The 17,738-nt window shown below is 47.6% G+C and overlaps 1 protein-coding gene across 1 annotated transcript in view; it reads left to right on the forward strand.

Annotated features, from left to right (window-relative positions):
* The first annotated feature begins 909 nt into the window (after positions 1–909).
* TIMM44 (translocase of inner mitochondrial membrane 44) overlaps positions 910–17,738 on the forward strand; it is a 42,693-nt gene continuing 25,864 nt past the window's right edge. Inside the window, exons 1-4 of the mRNA XM_066574455.1 lie at positions 910–1,017; positions 6,479–6,583; positions 8,040–8,210; positions 16,218–16,298. Of these exons, the coding sequence (XP_066430552.1) occupies positions 988–1,017; positions 6,479–6,583; positions 8,040–8,210; positions 16,218–16,298 (387 nt within the window). The 5' untranslated portion in view covers positions 910–987. The remainder of the gene's footprint in view (positions 1,018–6,478; positions 6,584–8,039; positions 8,211–16,217; positions 16,299–17,738) is intronic.

Consider the following 17,738-nt stretch of genomic DNA (forward strand, 5'->3'; position numbering starts at 1 on the left):
GTTACATTGGGGGCCTCCGGGTGCCATGGGTCTCTGGGTTACATTGGGGGTTTCCGGGTGCCATGGGTCTCTGGGTTACATTGGGGGTCTCCGGGTGCCATGGGTCTCTGGGTTACATTGGGGGTCTCCGGGTGCCATGGGTCTCTGGGTTACATTGGGGGTCTCCGGGTGCCATGGGTCTCTGGGTTACATTGGGGGTCTCCGGGTGCCATGGGTCTCTGGGTTACATTGGGGGTTTCCGGGTGCCATGGGTCTCTGGGTTACATTGGGGGTCTCCCATGGGTCTCTGGGTTACATTGGGGGTCTCCGGGTGCCATGGGTCTCTGGGTTACATTGGGGGTTTCCGGGTGCCATGGGTCTCTGGGTTACATTGGGGGTCTCCGGGTGCCATGGGTCTCTGGGTTACATTGGGGGTCTCCCATGGGTCTCTGGGTTACATTGGGGGTCTCCGGGTGCCATGGGTCTCTGGGTTACATTGGGGGTCTCCGGGTGCCATGGGTCTCTGGGTTACATTGGGGGTCTCCGGGTGCCATGGGTCTCTGGGTTACATTGGGGGTCTCCGGGTGCCACCGCCGGTCTGACCTGTGGCGCTAGCTTTATACCCTGTTAGCCTATGCTGCAGCTTCGCAGTGCGGAGGGAACCTCTTCACAAAGGTGAATGTAGCCTTCTAATTCACTTTCAGGCCCAGCGCAGGGAGCCCGGTGAGAGGCCGAGTACTACGGGGCTAGCAGTGAGGCCTGAGGCGGCAGCAGCAGCCGGTCCACCGCTCACAGAGAAGCATCGCAGACCTCACGTGACCACAAGCGCTCTTGCACAGACTGTCATCATATTCCTCAGCCTGCTGACGTCATAGGCGTTAATGTAAATGAGGAGCTCTACTGGTAGCTATGACAACCAAAACACGTGATCGGTCAGCTGACCCGCACGTCGGCGGAAGCGGTGCAGCGTCAACGTGCGGGAAGGTCGAAGGGGAGTCCTGTATAAAGATGGCGGCCGCCTTGCGTCAGTGTAGCCGGGTGAGAGTCCTTGCTTCTTACGGTTGTGTGCGGGGTGTTGGGTGGGCGCGGCACCGGTCTGACGGGGGCGCTGAGTAGTCGCTTCAGCCGCTGCCGTCACACTGGAGGGGGTTAGTGAGGCGCCGGGGCTCCTGTCAGACGTTGTGACTGGGGTCCCTGCTGCTCCTCCAGTGGCTGCCATGCTGGATGTCTGTGTGAGCCCTGGGTGTTGTAGTGCCCTTCCAGCTGCAATACCAGAGAAGGACTTCTGCCAAGAGTGGCGCTGTGTGCAGGAGACGAGCGTTAGAAGTAGATGATGTCCCTTGAAGGCTGACCGCTGGAGACGTGCGGTGGAGCCCCCCGGTGTCTGCAGACTGCCAGCACCGCACTGATGAACCCTCCGGAGTAGAGGTGCCGTCCGTGCGGTGATCCCATGGTGGTACCACATATCCCAGCAGTGGTGGCCGCTGTCATCCTGACCGCAGGGCCCGGGCCTCTTGTTGTCTCCATCCACCAGCTGCCCTAAGGGAAAGACCTGGGAGACCACATGCGCCCCAGAGCCGGTGGGGTGGGGGTCTACCGGGCCCCAGAGCTGGAAAGGGGCTATTCGACGGGTGCCCCAGAGCCGGTGGTGGGGGTCTTCAGGTGCCCCAGAGCCGGTGGGGTGGGGGTCTACTGGGCCCCAGAGCCGGTGGGGTGGGGGTCTACCGGGCCCCAGAGCCGGTGGGGTGGGGGTCTACCGGGCCCCAGAGCTGGAAGGGGGCTATTCTACGGGTGCCCCAGAGCCGGTGGTGGGGGTCTTCAGGTGCCCCAGAGCCGGTGGGGTGGGGGTCTACCGGGCCCCAGAGCCGGTGGGGTGGGGGTCTACCAGGCCCCAGAGCTGGAAGGGGGCTATTCGACGGGTGCCCCAGAGCCGGTGGTGGGGGTCTTCAAGTGCCCCAGAGCCGGTGGGGTGGGGGTCTACCGGGCCCCAGAGCCGGTGGGGTGGGGGTCTACCGGGCCCCAGAGCTGGAAGGGGGCTATTCGACGGGTGCCCCAGGGCCGGTGGTGGGGGTCTTCGGGTGCCCCAGGGCCGGTGGTGGGGGTCTTCGGGTGCCCCAGGGCCGGTGGGGAGGGCGGTGAAAACCTCTTCATTCTCACAATAAGGATATTAAATGGATAGACCAGGATGTGCCCACATGCCCTCCTGCCAGCTGAACCCGCTACATTATACTGGCACACAAATACCGTACATAGTCGTAAGATTAACCCCTTACAGGGATCCCGTCACCTGGAACGTGCGGATGGATACATAGTTTATGGGGAAACATTCCGTAGAACTTGTATTATATTCATTTATATCTCTGCTCATTCTGAACTGAAGAGTCCAGTGGGTGGAGCTACCAGTGACTGACAGCTACCTCTATGTGCAGAGCTGCCAATCACCGATAGCTCCGCCCACTGGACCTGTAAGCTTAGAATAAGCAGACATGTAGATGAATAGAATACTTTCCCCATAAACGATGTATCCGTCCGCTCGCTTCCTCCGGCTCTGTAACATCACGCCGGCACGTTCCAGCTGACCATCCTGTAAGGGGTTAATCTTATGACTATGTAAGACTGTCTCCCCGCTGTGTTCGGTGCCACCACTCAGTCCTCGGTGCAGTCCAGTCTGTTTACAGGATGTCCCAGGCTGCTGCAGCCAATGACAGCTCAGTGCTCTACTGCTAAGCTCTGCCATTGGCTGCAGCAGCCTGTAAACAAGGGATGTGTGGGGAGCGGCGGGTCGGCGGCTGGCAGGAGAAGCTGTGTCTTATAGAAGAAGGAAAGAAACCTGCCTGTGCCAATGCCTCTAATACACACAGAAACAATGGGGCCGAGCTGCTCCACCGATGGCATGCGGGGAGGTCCTGCGGGTATTATGGCAGACCGGGAGGCCATTGCTGGGGCCCTAGTATACAGAATGATTAGCGTTCAATAATAGTTCACTGTAAACACGGCCAACGATTATCCCTTAAAATTGGTCCAAGCGGCCCAATCTGAGCGATAATCGTTACACGCAGGCGTCGGGCTGCTTTTATGTGAACGATGCATTTTAGTTCACATCCACCGTTCAGCCGCGGAGGGACGAAGCACAGACGGTCCATTAGAATGGATTTAGCTTATCTTTCAATTCAGGGTAGGGCTTATCGGAGAAACACGGTAGAAGGGGGTTCTTTACTGTAAGAGCGGTGAGATTATGGAACGCTCTGCCGGAGGACGTGGGGATGGAGAACTCGCTAAGAGTATAAGGGGGTCTGGACGGCTTTCTGGAGTGTTACAATATTAGAGGTTATATCACTGATTACTCAGGAGGGTCGGTGCTCCGGGGATTGTGCCGATTGCCTGATTGGAGTCGGGAAGGAATTTGTTTTCCCCTAAAATGAGGAAAATTGGCTTCTTCCTGATGTAGTATTTTTTTTTTTGCCTTCCTGGATCAATATTGGGGAGGGGGGTAATGGGCTGAACTGGATGGACACAAGTCTTTTTTCAGCCTTTCGTACTGTTACTGTCTGGCAGCTTTGAAGTGTTGACATAGATCAGCAGACAGACAAACCCAATAGATGCTCCAATTTATTGAATATAGACGCCGGGATCCAACCTGTCCCCGGTGTACTGCTTTCTGTATTACAGCCAACTAGACTATGGAACGCGCTTTGATATTGTACTTAGGAAGTAAGATGCCCAAAAAGGAGCCCACTATTTACACAATGTCACACCGATACATTGTATCTAGGATGAATCGAAGCCACATTCTAGCTTGAGTTCTTGGTTTTATAGTTAGGAGGATTCGGGTAGGTAAAATGTGAAGGCATCCTCTAACTACAGGCTGTTGTAAGTGAGGTAAGTCGTTCTCTCCATCTGCTTGACTTGCTATGCGATCATCAGGACAGTCTCCCAGAGGTAATCGTTACCATAGATGCCTTACTGAAGGTGTGTGACGAGGAAACAAAGGCTTCCTCTAGATTAGAGGTCACCGGCCAGCAGCCCAACCCAGAGGATAGAAGTAAGCGTACATCGTAAGCCAGGCCTGAAGGCTGTAGGTCAAAGGCAAGTCATTGCCACAGGTGAAGGTGAGGCCCAGGGGCCACAAGGCCAAGCGCAGTTGCTATTAGTATTTGGGTCAGGCACAGAGGCGCTAATTAAAACACAGAAAGGATATGGGCAAAGCCCAAAGATTTTAGGTAAACCACAAAGTTTATAAAGGCCCATTTACATTGGACGAGTGTTGGGCAAACGATGCCCGACACTCGTCCCTGTGTCTCCGTGCTCCTGCATGGGAGCTGGCAGTGCTGGCTCGCACACAGAGCGGCCAGCAGGGGGCGGGGCAGTGCAGGAGATTTCTCTTCTCTTGCTCCCCTGGCCCTCTCCATTGAGATACACAGCGGACGTTCACTACTGAACAGCGGCTGTTTAAACTGCACGATGAGCTTCATCGCTCGTCTTTTAGCAGCACAAACGATGAGCAGTTTAAACAGCCGCCGTTCAATAGCGAACGTCCGCTGTGTATCTCAATGGAGAGGGGTAGGGGAGCAAGAGAAGAGAAATCTCCTGCACTGCCCCGCCCCCTGCTGGCAGCTCCGTGTGTGAACCAGCTGTGCTAGCTCCCATGCAGGAGCACGGGGATACAAGGACAAGTGTCGAGCATCGTTTGCCCAACACTCGTCCAGAGTAAATGGGCCTTAAGGCCAAAGTCATAAAGGATATTAGCCAGTTTGGCTTTTGCCTTATAGCCTGTCGGCAAAACCATAAAGGTTATTATGCTAAAGGCAGAGCTGTAAGGTTATAGGTAAAGCTATAAAGGCTATAAGACAAAAGCACCAAGACTATAGGCAAAGCTCTAAGTGCTACAAGCAAAGTTATAAGGGCTATTGTGCCGTATGCGGAGCCATAAGGGCTATTGTGCCGTAGGCGGAGCCATAAGGGCTATTGTGCCGTAGGCGGAGCCATAGGGGCTATTGTGCCGTAGGCGGAGCCATAGGGGCTATTGTGCCGTAGGCGGAGCCATAGGGGCTATTGTGCCGTAGGCGGAGCCATAGGGGCTATTGTGCCGTAGGCGGAGCCATAGGGGCTATTGTGCCGTAGGCGGAGCCATAGGGGCTATTGTGCTGTAGGCGGAGCCATATAGGCAAAGCACAATGGCTATGGAAAAAGCACCAAAGGCTGTTGGTTAAGCCATAAGAGTATTGGGCCATAGTCCCCAAGCAAAGACCTTACAGGTCCTCGGTCTGATTGAGCGCACTTATAGTCATTCTCTTAAAAGTTTCATCATTGACGGGTTAAAGCAAAGGCCGAATTCACTCCGTTCTGCAGGGTAGTTCTACTCCGGACTGCCGGAGATCCTCCCTGAAAGGGCTTATTTCTTCCCCTGCTCCAATCAGTGATGATATGAGGCATCGCCCAGAGCCGTGCACACCTGAACTCCATCCCACCAATCAGTGATGATATGAGCACCGCCCAGAGCCGTGCACACCTGAACTCAATCCCACCAATCAGTGATGATATGAGGCACCGCCCAGAGCCGTGCACACCTGAACTCCATCCCACCAATCAGTGATGATATGAGGCACCGCCCACAGCCGTGCACACCTGAACTCCATCCCACCAATCAGTGATGATATGAGGCACCGCCCAGAGCCGTGCACACCTGAACTCCATCCAACCAATCAGTGATGATATGAGGCACCGCCCAGAGCCGTGCACACCTGAACTCCATCCCACCAATCAGTGATGATATGAGGCACCGCCCAGAGCCGTGCACACCTGAACTCCATCCGATGGAAGCAGCACAAGCCTCCGGGCCCGCTGCAACAACCCAGGGAGGGCACCACCCCCGAGGGGTTCTCCAACTGTAGGGGAAGTATCCCATGAGGTAGAGGAAGGGTCTTCCCTCCAGAGACAGGGAAGCCCAGCATCTGCTGCGGGAGACCAGAGAACGAGTCTAGGCTCACCAGTGGCTCCCCATGAACATAGAGTTTGGGAGCGAGGCCCTGCAGTCCGCCACCTTTAGACAAATACAGAAATCCCTGAAGGAGCAGGGGTAACCCAGCAGCTGCTACCTTAAGAGGTGAAGGGGGTGCCTGCCTTTAAGGAGATCTGGGAGGTTCCTGTCTAGACGGGAGGTGGGCTCTCACTGGCGTAAGGGAAAACAAGATGGCACTACCCAGGGAGCTGGATATGACCACACAGTGAACTCGAAGGGTTACATATAGCAAGGCATTACTGTAGTGGCAGTACCACGTATACATGAAACATATAACTACGGCCACTAGATGGCAGCAAAGCACAAGAATATAAACGGCGGCACTGACTAATAACTCAGTAACTCCGCTCATGTTATTAACCCCTTCTTAGCTGTGACTGAACACCTTTAATATTGTATATTCAATGTTCTGTGGATACTTATGAGTTTATGCATTTGATGACATTTGAGTTCCTAATTTTAATATCCTTCTATTTCTAGACATTGATGTCCCGTAGCCACAGGTTGGCAACAGTCTGGCATCGAATGCCTCCGAAGACTGTTAGTAGTTTTTACTGGATGAGTCCCACTCCTTTGGAACAACAGGTAGGAGGACATGCAGCTTACGTTCATCTTTAGTGAATATGTTTATATTGAGAACATTGATTAAAGGGTTTCTCTGGGACTTTATCATTTGATGGCCGTAGTTTAGGCCTTCAATGTTTGGTGAGGATCTTACTTCCAGGAGGCCCTCCGATCAGCCAAGGGCACTGCTGCTCACCAGAGGTCTCAGAGATTGTGGAGAGGCCTGTGACGTGAGATGGAAGGGGGTAAGGTTGCTCCTTAAGGAGAACACCTAGTCGGTGTAAGGATGCTTATAAGGCATACATGCTTCTCTTTTATGCAAATGCAAACATGGAACAATGTCTGTACAGCGCCACCAATTAGAAGGTAGGATTTCTGCATGTCAATGTGTGACCTTTATCTCACGTAGCCAGCAAGCAACCTACTCTTCACTGATGAGGCGCAAAACCCCAAAACAGCTGTCCGCACATGGTTGTCTTTTCCTTTTGAAGAAGACTCTGGTTCAGGCTGATATTCCCTGTAATTGTTATGAGGCCTGTTAAAAGGTCAGACGTTGACGTGCAGGAATGCTACCTTCTATTAGGTGGCGCTGTAGAGGCATTATTCCATCTTCTCATTTGCATAAATTTCCCAGAGGGACATGCATGACCTTAACCCTCTCCAATCCACTGTCTGACCTCTGAAGACATTATGATATAATGCTGTACAGCTCTGATGTTGGAAGACATCTGTCGGGGTTCTCTTGCTGTATATTGTCAGCCTCTCTGCTGTTGGAGCCTTTTCAATGTGTCACCTCATGCAGTACTGGCTTTAGCCAGCAGGTAGCGCTGTTGTATAACAGGAGAAAAAGAGTAAGCCCCCTAGGAAAACCAGGATACAAATTGGATTGGTAAGGGTTAAAGGGGTTGTACCACAATAGCAAGTTATCTCCTATCCACAGGATAGGGGATAACTTGTTGATCGGTGGGGCTCTCACAGCTGATCTTGAACAAGGGTCCCATGTTTCCTGGAACTGCACAGCATTCCCCCGCAGTGAATAGAAGAATGAATGGAGCACTTGCCATACAAGCGCTCCATTCATTTTCAGTGTGACTGCAGATATACGCGAGTGGGTGCCGCTCGGCTACTTCTGTGAGACTCACTGAAATGAGTGGGGCGCTCTACTCACAGTGATGTCACTGCAGGGGAAGAAGCGACCCTTGTAGTAAGCGGAGAGTGCGACATGGGAGTCCCGTTCTCCAGATCAGGAGTGTCCTTGATGAGACCCCCCAACCGATCAGAGAGTTGTCCTCAATCCTGGGAGTAGGGTATAATTTGCAATTGAGGTACAACCACTGTAAAGGCCTCACACATACTAGGTGCTCTGCTAAAGGAGAAACTTTACCCCTTGTGTGGATGGGATTTAAAAAGGAAAAAAAAAAATATATATATATATAATGGTGTTGACTAATGTTTACGTTTTCTTTTTCACTTTTAGTTGCGCTACTATTCGTCTCAAGGAAGACGAGGTTTCCTGGCCGGGCTTCTTGAAGATATCAAGCAGGAACTTTCAAAAAACAGAGAGATGAAAGATAACATTAAAAAATTTAGAGAAGAAGCTAAAAGGTTCGAGGAGTCTGATGCTCTACAGGAAGCCCGCAGAAAATTTGTATGTTTTTTTTTTTTTTTCCCCCTCCTATATACTGCAAGAATTAATTATGTACCTTTAATGCTCCTCAGTTAGCACACAGCCCAGGGTTTATAGAGCATTGTCTATATTCTATGGCAAGAAGACGCAATGTAATGTTCAAGTCTTTTTAAAGGAATTGTGCCAAGATGCACAACCTCTTTAAGAATGTGGGGCGAGCCCTGAATCCTGATCTCGGCACCCCTGGCAAACAGCTAATTCTGCCAGGGAAAGCTGCGACCAGTCTGGCATCTTTTCTGCAACTTCAATTGCAGGGAAAATGTAGTATTACAGGACAGCCATTCACAGATCGGTTCTCTGTTCTGGGGCAGAGAGGGGGTCCTGCTCTATGGTGTTCATATGCCATCTTGGTACAACCTCTATAAGTTGTAAGAGTAAGTTTATTTTCTTTAGTTATAGAGAAATTGGTATTTTTTCAGCTCCGATGGCCATTTTTACAAAATAACAGGAAATGCAGCATTATTGTAATACATGGATGCTTTAAGTCTACCGGAGCAAGAGCTGCTGCTTGGGCAAGGCATCCCTGTCTTTGATGTCCATATACCCTCATTGAGAGTAAAGGCATTTTCCAGGCTAAAACTATTCATGAGCTGTCCTCAGGAAAGGTCCTCAATAGCAGGTCAGCAAGTGGTCTGCCGCCTTGATCCCCCGCTGATGAAGTTGAGAATGGCTGAAACTCTAAAAAAGCCATTCGTAGCGCAGTGACCAGGGGTTTCCCACGGGGAGAGAAAGATGCCTGCGAGTTTTAAACAAATGTTAAGTAGTTTTCTCTATCCAGAATACCCTTTTACTATTGGATACATATGTTAAAAGTAAAGCACTTGATGATGTATTTCTGGTTTGGTAACAGTTTCTGTGAGGTTTTCCTTTCCATCCCCTGCTGTGCAAAATTAGGAGCAACAGGACTTCGAGGGGCGGGAAGTGAGCGAAATATCTCATAGAGCCACTGTGTTACCAAAGCTAAGCAGTGCTAGTCCCTTACTATTAATATATGGAGCCAACAGTGAGGGGTTTTGTCTACCCAGAATACTTCTTTAGAATAATGCTCTCTTTAAGTTTTGAGGTAGAGGTTTTGCCCTTAAAGGGGTTTTGTTTTTATCGCACCTTCTCCTCGCTGATCTTCTCCAGTCCCTCAGGTCACCTCACTGCAAGCCGTCCGGATCCTCTTTTGTTCTGGAGCATACATTTTCGGCATTCTCCTTCCTGCAGGTCAGTGTACCCTGTCACTAGTGACGTAGCGTTCATAGCCTAGCGGGGAATGCCGAGCTATTGCCGAGACTGAGCATGCGCGCTGTCTAACCGTGAGTGTTCTTCATGTACTATTGCAGAGAGACAGCGTGCATGCACAGTCTCGGCAATAGCTCGGCATTCCCTGCTATGCTATGCACGCTACTGCAGGAAGGAGAATATCAACAATGGACGCTTCATCACCAGAAGAAGAAGAAGAACTCTCTAGAGATGAGGTGACATGGGGTGACTGAAGGAGACAGAAGAAGATTGACGGGGAGAAGATGTGATAAGAAGACTGCCAGGGAAGGAATAGATAAGTATTGAATTTTTGTTTTCTAATGACAGAAAGTGCAATAGTGCCAGAGTACTGGAAAGGTAAGCCAAAACGGTCACCAATGCGCCCACAATTTTGCAAATGGCAACAAGATTGAAAAATATTGTTGCCATTTTTCACTACTTGCCGCGCTGTGCGTTTATAATAAGAGTTCTCCTGCATTTAGTAGCTGTACCTCTTGCTAAACGCATCTACTGAGTTACGTCATGATCTACATGCTGCCCAAAAGGAGGGACATGCTGCCCGTGACTCTGGGCAAGTCAGTAGTGGAGTGGGAAGGAGATGTTGAGCGGACTGCAGTAATAGAATCATAGAAAATTAGAGTTGGAAGGGACCTCCGGGGTCATCTGATCCAACCCCCTGCTCAGTGCAGGATCACTAAATCATCCCAGACAGATATTTGTCCAGCCTTTGTTTGACCACTTCTATTAAAGGAGAACTCTCCACCTCCCGTGGTAACCTGTTCCACTCATTGCTCACCCTCACTGTCTAATATCTAATCTGTGTCTCCTCCCTTTCAGTTTCATCCCATTGCTTCTAGTCTTTCCTTGTGCAGATGAGAATAGGGATGATCCCTCTGTACTGTGACAAGATATACTACATCCACCGCATTTCCCTGATCAACCCAGTTGGTGATTCTGTCATAGAAGGAAATTAGATTCGTCCGGCATGACTTGTTTGTTACAAACCCATGCTGGCTCTGGTTAATTACTCCATTCCCATCCAAGTACTTGCATACATGCTGCTTAATAATTTGCTCAGAGATCTTTCCTGGTATAGAAGTCAGGCTCACAGGCCTGTAGTTTCCTGGATCCACCTTCTTCCCTTTTTTGAAGATTGGAAAAGGACAAATAATGTTCCTATCTTCTGAGACTTCTCCTGTTCTCCAGGAATTGTCAAAGATTATGGTGAGTGGTTCAGCAATTACCTCCGCTGCTTCCTTTAGTATCCTAGATGTAATTCATCTGGACCTGGAGACTTGGATTCATTTAAGTTAATTATGTGTTCCTTCACCATCTCTCTGCTTATAGATAGCCTGCATTCTTGTATTCCCCCAATAGCATATGGAAGATCAGTTGATGTTCCATCTACTTTCTGAGAGAAAACAGATACAAAATAGGAATTTAAAAGTTCAGCCTTCTCAACATCATTCTTAACCAATTCACCATTTTTATCTTGTAAGCATCCAATAGCATCTTTGACTTTTCTTTTGCTTTTGACATACCACCAACATTCTTTTTTATTGCTTTTGGCCTCTGTTGGAAGCCTCAATTCATTATTAGCCTTAGCTTTTCTGACCCTTGCCCTACAGTTTCTGCAGACTGCATTATATTCTTCTTTAGATATTCCCCCCTCTTTCTATTTGATAAACATATTTTTCTTCCTTTCTAACATGTGTACAAGTTCTGTGTTCATCCATCCTGGTCTCTTTTAGCTTTTTTTAAAAAAAATTTTATTTGCAGTAATAATCTTGTATGTTCGCTTTACTAACCTAAACATTTTTTAATTTTTATTTCAGCAAATAGTAACTTAGTGGTAGCTATGTAGCATAGTAGCCGTCTCCAAACTACATAGAGACTGGAGTGGAAAGTAAAACGTGGGGTTTTAACAGTGAGGTGAAACAAACATAACATAGAGAAGACCTCAAACTGAGTGGTTTTGGAGCCACGTATTCCATACCGAATCATATTTTTCTATGGTGTTATTTCTAAGGGCTAGAACTTTTTCAAAGATGCTGTGCTCAGAAACCAGGTGGATTAGGTCTTTGATTGTTGGCACTTCATTTGACCTCCATCGTCTTGCTATAAGCAGTTTTGCTGCTAAGAATATATGGGTCACCAAATGCCTGGTAGGAGGGCTAAGGTGTTTTAATTTTAAGAGCAGGAGAGCCGTACCTGGAAGTTTTGATATATTAGATTGTGTTGTATTTTTGAGGAGAGTAAAGACATCTCCCCAGAAAGAGGAAATCCGTGGGCATAGCCAAAATATATGGAGAAGGGATCCTTCCTCCCCACAGTCTCTCCAGCATAGTGCCTCTTTGGACAGACGAAGGGTCTTAAGTTTAAGTGGTGTGAAGTACCATCTTGTTATTAGTTTTATGTGTGTTTCTAGCATGTTTGCACTTCTGGTGGCTCTGTTTGCCCATTTAAATGCATCTGTCCAATCTTCGATTGATATTTCGGTTCCCAGATCCTTCTCCCAACTCAAGAGATGGCACTTCTTTCCAGTTTTTAAGTTTCCCGCTAAGTGGTCGTAAAAGAGTCTGGTTTTTGAAGTATTTGTTTGCCAGATTCCCTCAAGGCCTCTATAGGTCCCCCAGGGTACGACTATGTTTTGTACTTGGTACGTTTGGAGGAATGACCTAATTTGGAGGTATTTGAGTGCATCTTCCTCAGGTATGTTGTATTCTTTCACTAAGGATTCAAAGGGTTTTATAGCACTCCCGATAAATAGATCTGAGATGTGTATTATTCCTTTTTTAATCCACGGGACCATCTGAAGGTCTGTAAAAAAGTACCCTAAGCAATCAATAGGAATCTTTTTCAAGCTTAAGGATTTAGCTTTATCTGAAGATTTGACTAATTCACTCCATGCTTGTAATGTTGCCGACATGGTTAGAGGTAAGGGAGACAGCTTTACCCTAGAGTGTAATTGAGGGGAGGAGGTGGCGAGGATTTTTGCGTATATGAAAGAGTTTAAGGGCTTGGGGCTAATCTCTTCTGCTTCTAAGCTGGGCCAACTGATCGTTGTTGGTCTCGCTCGCCATACTAATGATTGGTTTAAGATAATAGCATTTCTGTATGCATTGAGATTTGGGAGACCAGCTCCTCCTTGTAAGTTATGAAGAGCTAGGGTTGATAGGGAGACTCTTGGTGGTTTACCATCCCAAATGTAGTTGGCCATTTGTGTTTGAAGTTTTTGGATTATCGTTCTTGGGGTAGGGATAGGCAAAGTTCTAAAATAGTACATAAGTTTTGGGAGAATCATCATCTTGTAAAGTACAATACGCCCTAGCCAGGTGGTCTGTTGTTTTTTTAAATTGTCTAAGTCGCTTTGTATGGTTTTCAAAATGGAAAGATAGTTTGTAGTTACTAGTTCCTTCAGGGGAAAGCATATTTGGATCCCCAAGTAATGGATACTTTTGGGTTGCCACTGGAATGGGAACTCTCGCTGTAATTCCGATTTTAATTTTTCATTTACATGAATGCTTAAGATCTGTGATTTGCCAATATTTAGTTTATAGAAAGATACCTTTGAAAATTGAGATAGAGTTGAGTATGCTGCCCGTAGAGAAGTTGTAGGTTTTGTTAATGTTAGCAGGACATCATCTGCAAATAAATTTATTTTGTGCTGTCGGGTTTTTGTGTGTATGCCATGGATGTGAGGGTTTATTCTGATGTGTTCTGCAAGGGGTTCCATCATTAGCGTAAAAATTAGTGGGGATAATGGACATCCCTGACGGATGCCATTTGTGATATCAAAGGGGGCAGATAGTGTTCCATCAATTAGAATTCTAGCTTTGGGAGTCGAGTATAAGGCTTTAATTGCTTGTATTATATAACCTGAAAATCCAAATTTTTCAAGGACTGAGAAAAGATAGCCCCAGTGGAGTCTATCAAAGGCCTTTTCGGCATCTAAGGCTAACAGTAGCAATGGGGAATGGGAGGAGTCTATTTTATTAAGAAAGTTTAGTACTCTACGGGTGCCGTCAGGGGCTTGCCTGCCTTTGGTGAATCCGACTTGGTCGGTGTGTATTAGCTCGGGGAGGATTTTAAGTAATCTATGCCATCCGGGTCTCTTTAAATGCTTCCCATTCTTCATTATTTTAGGGATTGGTAACGATTGTGCTTTGAGAATCTCATTTCACAATATTTCCCAACCTTCCTGGACATTTCTGTCCTTAAGAACATCCAGCCATTGGATTCTTCCTATTCTCTTTCTGAGATCATTAAAATCTGTCTTTCTGAAATCCAACCTTGAGGTCTGAGTCTTCTCAGGTCTTCCTCCCCTTGTTATCCAGCATCCAAGGATATCATGATCGCTGCCCCCTAAGGTCCCAGTCACCCTTACTTCCTCAACCATTTCCTCCCTGTTGGTCAGAATTAGGTCCAAGATAGCAGATCCCCTTGTTTTCTCTTCTGCCTTCTGGAAGATAAAGTTGTCACCAAGAGGGGATAAGAATCTGTTGGATCCATTACTTTCACCTGAGAGATTCCCAACAAATGTCTGGATGGGTAAAATCTCCCATGATCACTATGTTGGGCTTCTTTGAGAGCTTGGCCATCTGATGTAGAAAGAGTTCCTCCATATCTTCTGCTTGTCCAGGCGGCCTATAGTAAATGCCTACAATGGGGTCCTTTCTGTTGTTCTCTCCTTGTATTCTTACCCAAACAGTTTCTACAGAACTCCCAGCTCTGAAGCTTGAATCTCTGTGCAGATGAAGGTTTTCCTAACATACAACCCAACCCCTTCTCCCCTTTTATTAGATCTGTTTCTTATAAATACATTGTATCCTTCAAGCCTTGTATGTGTATCATCCCACCAAGTTTCCGTGATGCCTATGACATCATATTTTTCTTCCTGTGTTCGGAGCTCAAATTCCCCTTGTTTGTTTCCCATGCTCTGGGCATTTGTGTAGAAACATGTTAGTTTGTGATCGGGGTCTCTTGTTCCTCTACTTGCTTTCTGAATTTTTTGTCTTTCTTCTTTCTTTGTACTTCTAATAGCGAGGTTCTTAAATGTATTCATTAGCTGTATATTTTTGCCTTCCGCTTCCCTTCCCATATTGTTCTAGTGTAAAGCTCTCCTGATGAGTGCAGCAAGGCGCCTGCCAAATATATGCTTACCCGTCTTTGCAAGATACAACACGTCTCTAGCAAGCAGTCCATCATATAGGTAATTCACTCCATTGTCTAGAAATCCACATTTTTACTGACGGCACCATCAACCTAGCCAGTTGTTCACCTCTAGAATCCTGTTCCATCTTCTTATTCCATGGCCATGCACTGGGAGGATGGATGAGAAGACCACCTGAGCTCCTAATGCTATGGAGTCCAGGGGGAGGGGGGCTGAATTCATTACTCTGGATGGTTAGGCGATAGTGGACTTCACTAGTTCGTCATGATTGCAATGGGGCTCTGAATGTAAATACACTGCGGGAGGAGCGGGAAGCTCTGGGTGTGATGTATACTGTGGCGGGTGAGCATCTAGATTAATTATATTTTAATTTTGGAACTACAAAAATTTGTGACTCCTAAATTTAGCAGGTTAAGAGTCGATAGTTCTTCTCTTTTTGTTTTTTCTGTCTGGAACATTGGATAAGTGTCTCATTTTTAAATGGAGCGATATCTAAAACAGCAGTATATTATTACAGAGGTGATCAGTCTTGTAACCTGTCTCACTTTGGTACTATTTTATGGGAAAACGCCTATAATATGTATAATTTAGTCCAGTAAATATTTCTTAAACTGCATGGACCAATTACACAATATATAGGAAGCTGAATTGGGTTCCTACAAGTTATGTGACTACTTCATCAGTACGTTTAACTTAGAGATTGAAGGGGGTAATAACCAGTCTGAATGCACTCCATCAGCAATGTGCCCCGATCTGTTCTGTCCGGACTCCGTCAGCAATGTGCCCCGATCTGTTCTGTCCGGACTCCGTCAGCAATGTGCCCCGATCTGTTCTGTCCGGACTCCGTCAGCAATGTGCCCCGATCTGTTCTGTCCGGACTCCGTCAGCAATGTGCCCCCATCTGTTCTGTCCGGACTCCGTCAGCAATGTGCCCCCATCTGTTCTGTCCGGACTCCGTCAGCAATGTGCCCCCATCTGTTCTGTCCGGACTCCGTCAGCAATGTGCCCCCATCTGTTCTGTCCGGACTCCGTCAGCAATGTGCCCCCATCTGTTCTGTCCGGACTCCGTCAGCAATGTGCCCCCATCTGTTCTGTCCGGACTCCGTCAGCAATGTGCCCCCATCTGTTCTGTCCGGACTCCGTCAGCAATGTGCCCCCATCTGTTCTGTCCGGACTCCGTCAGCAATGTGCCCCCATCTGTTCTGTCCGGACTCCGTCAGCAATGTGCCCCCATCTGTTCTGTCCGGACTCCGTCAGCAATGCGCCCCGATCTGTTCTGTCCGGACTATATAGAAGGTTTGCTGTGTCTTTATGTGCTTATTTTTTAATGACACTGTGTGCGTATGTGTCCCACAGAAATGAGTTGGACTGCATTTGTGTTTGACTGCACTTTTAAGGATCAAGTTATTGAATTGTATGTTTTGGGTCTTTTTAAGGTTTATCGCTTTTTTTAAAGTTAATATGCTGTTAGGGAATTAATATAATTTTTAATTTAATCTGCAAAGAAAATGTAATTTGATAAAATTTCTTTTCCTTTTAAACAACAGAAATCGATAGAATCTGAAACGATGAAAACATCAGAGGTGTTAAAAAAGAAACTTGATGAACTAACCGACACTGTTAAAGAGGTAAGATATGAAGTGGTGGGGACTGCTGACCGCACTAATCTAACCCCTGGGCCATAGCACTGTAGTTGAGATTGAACCTGGTTATAAAAAAGGTGGAAAAGTGGAACCATGAAGCTATCATTAAGTAAGGCCTCATGTCCGCGAGTGGGTCGGATTCTGCATGCGGGAGCGCACAGCACAATCCGACCCTGCTTACCTGTCCGTGTTTTCTTTCTTCTGTGCTGCGACTGTTGGCAAAAGTGCTGGCCGGCGCACATGTGCAGTACAGATTTTTTTTTTTTTTTAATCTGATGCTCTTCCCAGGGAATCCGCTGCCCATCCAAAGTGTCAACTCTGGACGGGCCGTGGACCGGACGGCTTTAGTGCGTGAACCGCGCTAAAATGGAGCATGCTACGATTTGTTTTCTGCATGCGGAATCCGAAAAACAAATCCACATCTGTAAATTGAAGTGCGGACCCCCATGCTTGCCTATGGGCGGCTTGAACTATAGATTTTCCGCACAGTGCCGCAAATCAAATCTGCCCATGGACGTTGGGCCTCAGTTTGTGTTTAATGTCCTGCAAAAGTATATATTGATGAATAATCTAGTAACGGATAACCAGCATGCCTAACCACAAGGAGTGGGAGGGCCAATTCTTTTTAAAAGAAAGAGGGCATAGCATCTCTGAAGGGTCTTGGATTGGAGATTAAGCTCAGACGGATAATACACAGTGGTGGCCGGGGCCATGTCCTCATGGCTACCAATATCCTTACACAGTAGAAAGATCTGCTACGGGTTTATTTTTCCCAAGGATTATACAAAGGACCAGGGACCATTCATTACGTGTGGGCAGGAAGGCGGTTTAAGGCCCTTTTACACACAAATATAATCTTTCAAACGACTGAAAGATTGAAAGGAGCTGCAGTTTAACTAATTTAGTGGCACGCCTAAAAAATCTCTGGGGCTTGCTGCGCTGACCATGCAGTTAAACCCCGGAGGATTTCCTTGGACAGCTCTAGTGCTGAAATGCTGGCTAGGACACACAGTTATTGTGCCACTGTACACGTTTGCCACTTTGAATTGCCTCAGGAAAATCTCCTGGGCTTGCTGCGCTGACATGGTAATAATAAACCTGCCACTGAAGGGGTTAAAGCTGCTGTAGTATGTTCCTAGCACGAGTGCAGCATCTGAAGTGGCCACGTTGCCGGGGTCCGTCTTGGTGACTTTTTAAACCCCAATGCTGCCTTGTCACAGCACTTGTTGGACATCGTGACATAGTACAAACCTCCATGACTGCCATGGTGGAAAACTTATGTCCTTAGCAGTTAAAGGGTAAATGTCCTTTTCTGATAGTTCATTCCCATTAAGATGCAACTAGTTTTTGACTGCTGGACTATTTCAGAGAAGGAGCATCTTGGTAATGAGTACACTGTCTTTGCTTGAATGATTTTCGGTCACG

Source organism: Eleutherodactylus coqui, chromosome 7, assembly GCF_035609145.1.
Source record: "Eleutherodactylus coqui strain aEleCoq1 chromosome 7, aEleCoq1.hap1, whole genome shotgun sequence".
In the NCBI taxonomy this organism is placed as follows: domain Eukaryota; kingdom Metazoa; phylum Chordata; class Amphibia; order Anura; family Eleutherodactylidae; genus Eleutherodactylus; species Eleutherodactylus coqui.